This window comes from Scyliorhinus canicula, chromosome 16 (assembly GCF_902713615.1).
Source record: "Scyliorhinus canicula chromosome 16, sScyCan1.1, whole genome shotgun sequence".
In the NCBI taxonomy this organism is placed as follows: Eukaryota; Metazoa; Chordata; class Chondrichthyes; order Carcharhiniformes; family Scyliorhinidae; genus Scyliorhinus; species Scyliorhinus canicula.
The window spans coordinates 28,895,400-28,907,817 of record NC_052161.1 but is presented as its reverse complement, the minus strand read 5'-3'; the positions used below and the strand labels follow the sequence as shown (position 1 = coordinate 28,907,817).

The 12,418-nt window shown below is 45.8% G+C and overlaps 1 protein-coding gene across 1 annotated transcript in view; it reads right to left on the bottom strand.

Annotated features, from left to right (window-relative positions):
- The window catches only part of grk5l (G protein-coupled receptor kinase 5 like), a 320,507-nt gene that overhangs the window by 232,010 nt on the left and 76,079 nt on the right, over positions 1 to 12,418 (bottom strand). Inside the window, exon 2 of the mRNA XM_038821419.1 lies at positions 2,362 to 2,457. Within this exon, the coding sequence (XP_038677347.1) occupies positions 2,362 to 2,457 (96 nt within the window). The remainder of the gene's footprint in view (positions 1 to 2,361; positions 2,458 to 12,418) is intronic.

The window sequence follows — 12,418 nt, the reverse complement described above, 5'->3', positions numbered from 1 at the left end:
GTGAAGGTTAGATGGATTGACCACGTTACATTGCCCCTTAGTGTCCAACGGTTAGGTGGGATTATGGGATAGTGTGCGGGAGCGGGCCGAGTTAGGGTGCTCTTTCAGAGAGTCGGTGAAGACTCGACTGGCCAAATGGCCTCCTTCTGCACCGTAGGGATTCATTGATTCTATGAATGTTATCTTTTATTCCAGGGAAATTGCATAGTAGAAATGAAAAAATGAAAATCGCTTATTGTCACGAGTAGGCTTCAATGAAGTTACTGTGAAAAGCCCCTAGTCGCCACATTCCGGCGCCTGTCCGGGGAGGCTGGTACGGGAATCGAACCGTGCTGCTGGCCTGCTTGGTCTGCTTTAAAAGCCAGTGATTTAGCCCAGTGAGCTAAACCAGTAGAGATAGGGGTTATGCTTCAGTTATACAGGGCATTGGTGAGACCACATCTGGAGTACTGTATTGGTCACCTAATTTAAGGATGTAAATGCATTGGAAGCAGATCAGAGAAGGTTTTTTTTTCATAAATGTAGAGTACCCAATCATTTTTTTCTAATTAAGGGGCAATTTTAGCGTGTTCAATCCACCTACCTTGCACATCTTTGGGTTGTGGGGGCAAAATCCACGCAAACACAGGGAGAATGTGCAAACTCCACACGGACAGTGACCCAGAGCCGGGATTGAACCTGGGACCTCGGCGCCGTGAGGCAACAGGGCTAACCCACTGCTCCACCGTGCTGCCCTAGATCAGAGAAGGTTGACTAAACTAATACTAGGAATGGGCAGAAAGTCTTAGAAGGAAAGATTGAATAGGCTGGGCTTGTATCCACTGGAATTCAAAAAAGAAAGAGGTGACTTTATTGAAACATTCACGATCCTGAGAAGTCTTTTGACAATGTGGATGTGGGAAGGATATTTCCTCTTGTGGGAAAATCTAGAACTAGGGACCACTGTTTAAAAATAAGGGGTTTCTCATTTAAGACAGAAGTAGGGGAAATATTTTCTCTCAGAGGAGCCTTTGGAATTCTCTTCCTCAAAAGGCAGTGGAAGCAGAGTCTTTGAATATTTTTAACGCAGAGATGAATAAATTCTTGATATGCAAGGGGGTGAAAGGTTATTGGGGACAGATGGGAATGTGAGGTTGAGGTTAAAATCAGATCAGCCGTGGTCTTGCTGAATGGCAAAGCAGGTTCGAGAGGCCAAGTGGTCTATCATGCTCCTAATTCTATGTTCGTAATATTATTTCACTGTGTATTCTCAGGTATATAAAAGACATGAGATAAAAAGGTAGCGAAAGATCTGTATAAATAATATCTAAAATAATGAAAAGTCCCTTATTTGCGATTTTTAGAGTTGTCAAATTCAATCCCAAAGAAAATCCACAAATACAATGTAACAAAAATGGACTTTGACTTATTCTGCCACTGTAATCAATGACTTTGATACCCTCCATGATAGGATTAGCAGCCCTGTTTTTATATGATAGCCAATCTTCTTGTAACATGAGCACTGCCATAGGAGATTGACTGGTACAAATGATAGCTGTCGGGACCAAAACAAAATATCAGTTTGTAAAATCAAATGGAAGTTATGACTTGGTCACCTATTACATCAAATTCACCATTTGTCTGTTAAATTCCAATCTAGCTTTATCAGGTCATGTGATTTCCATTTATTCCAAGTCAATTTTCCCCAATTTGTACTTAAAAATTTTTTTTTTTTTTAGAGTACCCAGTTATTTTTTCCAATTAAGGGGCAATTTAGAGTGGCCAATCTACCTATCCTGCACATCATTGGGTTGCGGGAGTGAAACCCACGCAGACACGGGGAGAATGTGTAAACTCCACACGGACAGTGACCCAGGGCCAGGATTCGAACCCAGGTCCTCAGTGCCGTAGGCAGCAATGCTAACCACTGCGCCACCGTGCTGCCCCAGCCAATTTGTACTCTTGAAGCTTTTTCACGCAATGTGGGGACTGGCACTGCTTCTCATATGCAAATGAGTCTGAGCCGTTTTGCATAAATTCACAGTACATAAACATGGCCCCTTTTTGTTCCTGTTTACCACGAGGGTAAACACATCTATTTAGCTGCATTTTCAAGCTGTGAATCTGCCAATGGCAGCCTAAGAATGCAAAAAACTTGTTTCTGGTGAGGAAAAACCCAAGGTGAAAACATTCAAATTGCCTAAGACTGAGTTAGACTGGAAAACATAAATATCTTGATGTGAAACTTGTTCTATTCTTTGCTTGTTTAGAGAGGAAAGGTTTCTTGCTGGTTGGAGTTTTCACCCAAAGTGTTTGTGCATGATAAATGATCTTAACTGCAGCTTTTGCACAAATAAGGTAAATGTTGCATAAGTTACTCACCTATTGCTTTCTTCTGTTCTTCACATTGGATCACATGAGGAAACCTCAGTATTTCCTTCCACTTTTTACTTTTACCCTTGCGCTTTCCTCCACCACCTACACAAACAGAAAGAGTTTGAGGTGCAAACATCAAAACAAGTCATTTAAAAAAAAAAGAGTTACTTGCAGAAATGTTGACCTTCCTTCCATTTCACATTACCGTGTGGAACCCCCTGTGCATCAACACCCATTTTGAACACCTCCTTGTGCGAAGTGGCTCCCAAAAATTGCCATATTTCAAAATATTAACTGTTGATATCATGCTGAACTTCAAGCAGTTACTTCAGGGCTTGAGCACAAATATCAAGCTGACACCCCAGTGCAGTACTGAAGGAGCGCTGGACCCGAGGTGACGTCTTTCAGATGCGATGTTAAACTAAGACCGTGTCTGCCTGGTTGTAAATGATCCCATCGTACTATTTTGAAGAGCAGAGATGTTCCCCCAGGTGTCCTGGCCAATATTAAGCCCTCACTGAACACCACAAAAGAAAATATCTGTTCATGGGGACGTTGCGGGAGTTTGCTGTGTGCGGATTGGCTGCCACACTTCCGAGAGAATACAGAACACAGAACAGTACAGCACAGAACAGGCCCTTCGGCCCTCGATGTTGTGCCGAGCAATGATCACCTTACTCAAACCCACGTATCCACCCCATACCCGTAACCCAACAACCCCCCCTTAACCTTACATTTTAGGACACTACGGGCAATTTAGCATGGCCAATCCACCTAACCCGCACATCTTTGGACTGTGGGAGGAAACCGGAGCACCCGGAGGAAACCCACGCACACACGGGGAGGACGTGCAGACAGTGATCCAGCCGGGAATCGAACCTGGGACCCTGGATGTGAAGCATTTATGCTAACCACCATGCTACCGTGCTGCCGAACAGCGACTGCACTTCAAGTGTATTTCATTGGCGGTAAATCCAGACTTCTAGTGGTCATGATAAGCATGAAATGGATTTTAAAACCACAGTTGCTTCCTGGTGTGAAAGCTTAATATCGAGGCGCCATTCATTGGAAAAGTCTTGGGAAGCCATAACTTTTCTTTAATTTATTACTTCATGGGATGTGAGTGCCCTTGGTAAGGCCAGCAGTTGTTGCCCATCCCAATTGCCCTTGAATTGACTGCTTTGCTGGGCCATTTCAGAGGGCAGCTGAAAGTCAACCAGATTGCTGTTGGCTTGGAGTCGCATGTAGGCCAGACCAGGTAAGGATGGCAGATTTCCTTCCCTGAAGAGCCCGACCACATGGGCTTTTAACGGCAATCAATGGTAGTTTCATGGTTACTTTAATGAGACTAGTTTCCAACTCCAGACTTTTCAATAATTGAATTTAAATTCCACCAATTGCTGAGGCGAGATTTGATCCCGTGTCCTGAGCAGGATTTGCCTGGGCATCTGGATTACTTGTCCAGTGACGATACCATGATGCCACACTGATAATAAGATAATAAATATCTTGAACAAAATGGTCCATTGCGTTGTAAATTAAACTTTTTTCCCACAATCAGCACCAAGTTAGTGCTTTCATCAAATAGAATAATCAAGTTAGCTTTCACAACTGACAGATACACGAAAGAATAAAATGACATTTATTACAGTGCAAGAGTGGAAAGGGAAATATTGTCATTGATTATATGTGGTATAAATACTGACGGTGGGATTTTACAGTCTCCCGCCAGCAGGTTTGAAAGCCAGGGGAGGGTTCATACAATTCAGCACATAGCCTTCCTGAGCTTCCATAAGTGGCCACTTACAGGCCTCATCCATCCCTGCCACTATTTTGCTTACAGGCAAACCTACACCAGCTTTAGCTGCGTGGCTAGCGTTGTATAAGCAAGGGAGACGTCCGTTAAGGGTTCCTTTTGCCCATCACAGGCATTTGCCCCAAAATTACAATTTCCCCTTGACCCTCACCAAACCCCCCACCCCCCATCCACCCTCTCAAACCCGGTGCCACAGCCCCCTCACTGGAACTTGCCAGCTTGACCCCGAAGAAATCCCCCTCACTTATCTCGATGTCTGGCTCCAGCAATGTTCTCCATTGGGAACTGCCTGTAGTCCCAGCAGTGGCCACCACTCCTGCCTGGCGCTGCTGGGACTATAGGGCTGCCGGCTATCCAAATGGCTAGCATCTCACCATGGACCTGTGATGTGAGCCTGGAACACCCGAGTCAGCCATGAATACCTCAGGATGAAAGCTTCATGGCAGCTTCCTTGACAACATACACATATGTGCGGGGAAACCTTCCTGTGGTCATACGCCACCTGGGCTTGTGAGTGGAAGCATTCCCTGCCCACAAAGGTTTCAGGCTACTGAACTGGGAGCCATTGCAGCCCCAAGTGTGTGCAGATGAACATTCGCCAAATTTGTGTAACACCAGCTGTTCCAATGGAGTTCTGGTCCTTTGTACCTGTGATGCCACATCTGCTGGAAGGTTGATCTGATCCCCTAGCCGAGTAGAGCTGCACCACTGGGTGGCTATGCAGAAGAGATATGCAGAAAGCTGGAAGGAGCCAACCGCATGGAAATGGAGGGCTGTAGTAACCTTTAATAGGACTGGTAGGGCATGAGGGTTAGTTGAGTGAGGCGCTAGACCATACTCCCTCATGGTACATATCTCTCTAACCATTTCGTATAGCCTCCATGTCGAGATAGAACCTTCTGAATTGTTAGACCCTTACTACAGTATACTATCTCATGCTCCTCCTACGTCTTGCTGCATTAGGTTTTGCCACTGCCAACTCTTGCCTGTGACCCCAGGTTCAGGCCGCACAATTGCTGCCACTGCCCTACCTCTGTAGCCTGTATGAGGGACAGAGCCATGCCCATTTCTTCCACTTCTGTCATTCACTGTTGACTCTCTCCCCCAGAAAACCTGCTTCCCACCTGGTTGCCCAAGGCAATTACCCTGGCGGCCCACACAGTTATGCCCCACCAATGCCACCTGCTTTTGACCCTTAGGGGTCAGCCACAGATCTCTGAGATGGAATCCCATTTGGTAGTCTGACATTAAATTCTCTGTTCCCTGCACAAGGAAAAGACACCGTCTCAGAGGCCTTCAGAAGTGTCCATGGCTGGTCAGCAAAATCGTACGGCACACAACAGAGTTCGGTCACTTCCAGTGACGAAAGCCACATCCGTTTGAAATATGCAACACTTTTCAATGTCCTGGCGGATTTAGGAGCTTAAAGTGCATCGCACCTCCTTTCCCCAAGCAGCGAAAATTCTTTCCACCAAAAATGGAGCTGGAACTTATGAATCAGTGGCCATTTTGAATGCGCTGCAGAGTCTCAGAGTCTCAGGACTCTCCAAAAACCTGGCCTTATATCTCAGTACACAGACCTACCAAATTTCAATAGGTTCTTAGCAGCCTGCCTGCAAAGAAATATCTAATTTTAGCAGTTATCTCTGCTTTCTGGACAGTTTAGCTCAGAGCCACTTTCGAATCTTTTTGCACAACCATTCAGAAAATAGGTGATTAATAAGTAATGCATAGCTGCATAAAAATCTATCTGATCTAAGGCAGCCTGGCAAAAAGTCTTGCCACAAACCACATCCACTTAATTGACATGAGAAATTAAATCTTGTTTGAACTCGTTTCCTGTCAGTTTAAATACCTTGCAATTCAGGATTTATTTTTTTTGCAGATAAGGGGGTCATCAAGGCTTCTTTGATGAGATAACAGCCCATTTTCAGAGTACACCACTTGAATTCAAAAGGAAATAAATTGTTCAACAGAAAAAAATGTCCCCAGTTGTCTTCAGAAAAATACTGTTGCTGAAGCAGAAGAGAAAAACAAGGATATTTTGTTAAATCTGAGATGTTGGGCGGGATTCTCCGAGCCCCTGAGAATGGCGGGGACCGACACGACGCAATGGGCTCTGGGGCCACCCGAATTCTCCAGGCCGCGATGGGCCAAAGTCCCGCCCGTTTAACGAGGGTCCAGCCGGTGTAAATCAAGGTTGGTCCCTACCAGCGGGACCCAGCTCTGTGGGCGGCCTCCGGGGCCCTCAGGGGGGAGGGGGGGCGGGCGATCTGGCCCCGGGGGGTGTCCCCACAGTTGCCTGGCCCACGATCAGGGCCCACCAATCCGGGGGCGGGCCTGTGCCGTGGGGGCACTCTATTCCTCTGCGGCAGCCTTGTACCAATCGCGATGGCCAACGCGGAGATGAACCACCCTGCGCATGCACGGGGAAAGCGCCAGCAGATGCTGGCGCTCCCGCGCATGCGCCAACTCCCGCCGGCCGGCAGAGGCCCTTCGCCGCCAGTTGGATTCCGCACCTTTGGGGCGGCTCGACGCCGGAGTGGTTCCCGCCATGGTTTGTGCCGTTTTTTTCCCACCCAGACTATTTGCGCAGATTCCCGCCCATTGTTTCAAGACTGAAATTGGGGAAATATGCGGAATTAGCACAAGTTGCAATTTGTAGCCAATCCAACTCTTTGATATTGTTTCTGATGATGGTTGAGATTCTCTGGTGGGAGGTGGTCCGCCAATGGTTGGCGACGGGATCTTCTGGTCCCGCTGATGTCAATGGGATTTCCCACTGAATCCACTGGGAAACCCGCAGCGGGGATGAGCCGTGGGCAGGACCGAAAGATCCCGCCCGTATGAACAGCCGGACGATCTTGCCCAGTCTATACACTTGCGAAATATAAGATAACATACAATTTATAATTCTAAAGGAAGAAAGAGTACTGGGCTAATGGTAAGATTCTTGGTAGTGTGGATGAGCAGAGAGATCTTGGTGTCCATGTACATAGATCCCTGAAAGTTGCCACCCAGGTTGAGAGGTTTGTTAAGAAGGCGTACGGTGTATTAGCTTTTATTGGTAGAGGGATTGAGTTTCGGAGCCATGAGGTCATGTTGCAGCTGTACGAAACTCTGGTGCGGCCGCATTTGGAGTATTGCGTGCAATTCTGGTCGCCGCATTATCGGAAGGATGTGGAAGCATTGGAAAGGGTGCAGAGGAGATTTACCAGGATGTTGCCTGGTATGGAGGGAAGATCTTATGAGGGAAGGCTGAGGGACTTGAGGCTGTTTTCGTTAGAAAGAAGGTTAAGAGGTGACTTAATTGAGTCATACAAGATGATCAGAGGATTAGATAGGGTGGACAGTGAGAGCCTTTTTCCTCGGATGGTAATGTCTAGCATGAGGGGACATAGCTTTAAATTGAGGGGAGATAGATATAGGACAGATGTCAGAGGTAGGTTCTTTACTCAGAGTGTAATAACGGTGTGGAATGCCCTGCCTGCAACAGTAGTGGACTCGCCAACATAAGGGCATTCAAATGGTCATCGGATAAACATATGGATGATAAGGGAATAGTGTAGATGGGCTTTAGAGTGGTTTCACATGTCGGCGCAACATCGAGGGCCGAAGGGCCTGTACTGCGCTGTAATGTACTATGCTCTATGTTCTATGTTCTGAATATACACCGTTGTGAGGCATCTTTGTATCGGCCTCATCAAGCCTTGTTAACTTTCAAACCTGAGACCACACTGCTTGGTAGGTTGAAGATCAACGTGCAGAATGACAGCAGGAAAAAAAACTCTCTGATCAATATGAATCAGATATTCTGACTTAAATTGACCTCTACAGGTTAGTAAGCGGGCAACACAACAGGACAGCAATGGATATAGTCCAAACCACCCTTCTAACAGAGCAGATGCATCCGAATTTGCAGTAGATTAAACTGGACTAATTTTGAAATGATCTTAAAATAGCCAATTAAGACTTCTTTTTTGTTTCGTCTTGCCACTCATTTCTGCTGGCTTTGCCTCCAGCACTGGATGCCCTTCAATAAAATGAGGTTGTTCTTAGAATGCTGAGAAGCTACATTTTTCAAACAATAATCCATATACTGTCCTGAAATAACTGAAATAATAGCTTTATCTAAGTGTAATCTTTTGAATGAGGTGAAATGGGCAAGTCTTTAAAAAAAGATAATTTAAAAAACAAGTATAAAACCTTCAGTGCTTGAAACGAAATACTGGTGATAGGAACAACATGGCTGATACTGTGAAGATTGATTTGGGTTACGGGTGTGCGACCCACGCAGACATGGAGAGAATTAATTTCCCAAAATCGATTCAGAAGCATAAAGGTTAAAAAAAACACAAAAGTAACCAATTTTTCTCATTGCATCTCCACTTGATGAATCCACTATTTTCTTCTGCTTCAAACATTTATCTAGTTTCTCTTAAAAGATGCAACTGTTTTTGTCTCAAATGCTCTCTGTGGTAGAGCCTTCCATGGTTCAACTATCTTCCGTATAAGTAATCAATTCATCTTTCTCCACACCCTTTTGTTTTTGAATAGTACAACACAGAGGGTGGCCAATACAGCCCAGCAAATCCATGTTGGCTTTCTATGGAGCAAACCAGACAGTTCCATCCCTCTGTTCCATCAGCAAAACCCTGCAAGTTGATTTCCCCCTGTGCCCATCCAATTTCTTTTTGAAATCATTGGCCCATAACTTCCAGGTTTCCTCATTGTTATGCTGGGAATACCTCTAGGAAGTTCCCACATAAGGGTTTACCCGGCAAATGGCCAGAAACACCAACTTCCTCTGAAACATTGCGCTGGGCTGGGAACCATCCAACAGAAGCGATTTAAATTGTTAACTTCTGATGGTTCTGCCAGTGTTACCCTGATTGTTACTTACTAGAGTAAGTGTTTAAAAAGCTCAGACCTAGCCTTGCTTGGGACACCAAACAGAAACACTTCCCCCACCCCCTCCTCCCCACTTCCCTCCCTCCCTGACTGACCCCCCCCCCCTCGCCTCCTTCCCTGACCGACTGACCCCCCCACCAACTCCCTCCCTCCTGGCCACCCACCGCCAGCCTCCCTCCCAGACTGACCAACCTTCTGGAGTGACACCCTCCCTCTCTCCCTCCCGGACTGACACCCTCCCTCCTCGTGGACTGATCCCCCTTCTCCCTCCCAAACTGATCCCCCCCCCCCCCCCTCTTGGAATGACCTACCGATCGACCCCAACCCCCACCCCCAGGGTCTGACTGATTTGCTCCCAGTCACACACACACACACAAACACCCCCCCCCCCCCCCCAACCCTATCTCTCCATATAACTTAGCTGTTCTCTGGAAATTGCTTCTTTAAACCTCACCAAAAGAGGGAGTGACTTCCCTCTCTGCTGGTGGGTGTGCTTCGCTGCTCTAGTCTCAGTCTGAGTGAGGAACGTTGGGTGAGACAGGGTCTCAGGAATTACAGCGCAGGTACATCTGGCGAGAGTCGCAATCCAATGAGATTGCCACTCTGAGGACGTTCCGGGCAGTAGTGTCTCTGCTTCCACCACTCTCGTAGGCACTAAGCTCCAGGTCATTATCATTCGCTGTGCAAAAAAGTTTTTCCTCAATTCCCCTCTTTATGGCGACACGGTGGCATAATGGTTAGCACTGCTGGCTCACAGCACTGAGGACCCAGGTTCGATCCCGGCCCTGGGTCACTGTCTGTGTGGAATTTGCACATTCTCCCCATGTCTGCGTGGGTCTCATCCCCACAATCCAAAGATGTGCAGGGTAGGTGGATTCGCCATGCTGAATTGCCCCTTAATTGAAAAAAAAGAATTGGGTGCTCTCAATTCTTAAAAAAAATGATTCCCCTCTGTATCTCTTGCCCAAATCTGTATCTCCTTGTCCTTACACCATCGAGAATAATTTTCAGTGTCCACCTATCTAAATCTGTCATAATCTCATGCACCTCTAGCTAATCTCCCTCAATCTCCCTTGCTACAAATAGAAAAAGGTAGGTCTCCAAATTAACCTTGTAGCTAAACTCACGGGAACTATACTGGTGAATCTCTTCTGCACCTTTTCTCAAGTATGGTGATCAGAACTGGATGCAATATTCTTGTTGTGGCCTAACCAGAGGCTTTATAAAGGATCAGCATAACCTCCCTGCTTTTGTCCTCAATACCTCTGTGTATGAAACCCAAGATTCCATTTGTTTTGCGAACAATTCTCTCAATGTGCCCCGTCACCTTCAAGGGTCTGTGTACATGAAACTGCAGGTCCCACTGCCCCTGCACACTTTAGAACTGTCAAGTATATACCACTTCTCATTTCTTCTGCCCAAATTCATCACTTCACATTTCACTGTATTAAATTCTCTTCACTCTTACACCTTCTTGTGTCTGAACTTCCTGCTCTTTCACTATGGCCTGGGTAACATCTTCTTCCTTAGTAAAGACTGATGTCAAGTATTTATTTATTACGTCAGCCATCTGCCTCCATGTGTAAATCCCTTTTTTGGTCCCTAATCGGCCCAATCCTGCCTTTACCACCCTGTTATTATTTACATACTTACAGGATACTTGGAATTCTCTTTTACATTCATTGTCAGTCTCTTTTCATATTCCCTCGTTGCCTGTCTTATTTGCTTTTTCAATTCCTCTCAGATTCTTCAATATTCAACCTAGTTTCCATCTAACATCTGACGTAAGCAGACTTTTTCTTCTTTGTCTAAATTTCAATTTCCTTAGCCATCCAGGGAACTCTGGATTTGTTTGCCCTGCCTTTTCCTTTCAGAGGAATACAGCTTGACTATGGCTGAGCTCTCTTGTCTAGGAAGATAAGGGGCAGCACGGCAGCATTGTGGATAGCACAAATGCTTCACAGTTCCAGGGTCCCAGGTTCGATTCCGGCTTGGGTCACTGTCTGTGCGGAGTCTGCACATCCTCCCTGTGTGTGTGTGGGTTTCCTCCGGGTGCTCCGGTTTCCTCCCACAGTCCAAAGATGTGCAGGTTAGGTGGATTGGCCATGATAAATTGCCCTTAGTGTCCAAAATTTCCCTTAGTGTTGGGTGGGGTTACTGGGTTATGGGGATAGGGTGGAGGAGTTGACCTTGGGTAAGGGTGCTCTTTCCAAGAGCCGGAGCAGACTCGATGGGCCGAATGGCCTCCTTCTGCACTGTAAATTCTATGATCTATAACCCACTGCTTGGCTACCATTTTTCCTGCCAATCTTTGACGCCATTTTATCAACCCAGATCCATTCAAGGTTGGTAGGTTGGTAACTACCCTCCAACCAACACCACCCCCCCCCACCTCTCCATCCCCACCCCAAGTTAATTACTCTTAGTCTGGATTTTCATTTGTCCTTTCTATTATGCTTAGAGAGATCTGTGGTGTGGAGAATAAATAAGCCACCTTAGGAACTTGGGCCTTGTAAGGTAGAGCAGCTTTTAAGATTTAGATTAGCTGATTTGATTACAGGTGGACATAGGCAGTGAGAGAGCAGGGAGCTCTCACAGCTCTGCTAGAAGCAGTTGGTTTAGAAGGCTAGAAAGGGCACATGTCACAGCTTTGCTTTAAGAAAAGCCATACCATGGAGTAATAGTTACAAAAACAAATGCAGAGGTCTAAAGAGCAGCTACTTAAGGAAACTAGAGAAATGAAGAGAAGTTTCTGAGAAGTCTGAGGTTAAAGGTACTGGAACAGATCACTGTTCAGTAAAGACAGGAAGAGCTGCAAAGAAGGATGAGATGCCAGTAAGATAGCTGAAGTGATTTTCATGTTTGTGAGATTCACGTTTGTAGAACACGAGTTGAAATAACTATGGAAATTGATGGCTGGATCTCAGAGATTGTGTAAAGGCAGTTAAGACAGAGGAAACCTAAAATGGGGTGGTGTAAAATCCTGGACTGAATTCACTGTTAAAAGCAGAAGCTCTGTTTAAAAATGTTATTTGCAAAACTTGGATTTCAGAATGCAATGCACTAAGGGAAAGCATACCAATGAGAGAACATTTTAAAGTGCGTTTTTGGGAGTGCAGTTTTGATACTCTTACGTGACAATCATCTGGAGGGATTCTGAGGAGACTTCCACGAACAATCACTTGGGGTTCAGAGTGGAAAGTATATTAAACCACAATCATCTTGTATGCTTAAAAGGGACCTTCTGTACTAATGAGACCATTATAGCTTACGACGTACTTTGCAATCGGTGATAATCCTAAAATCTGTGTGCGATTGTTAAGATAAATGGGGTGT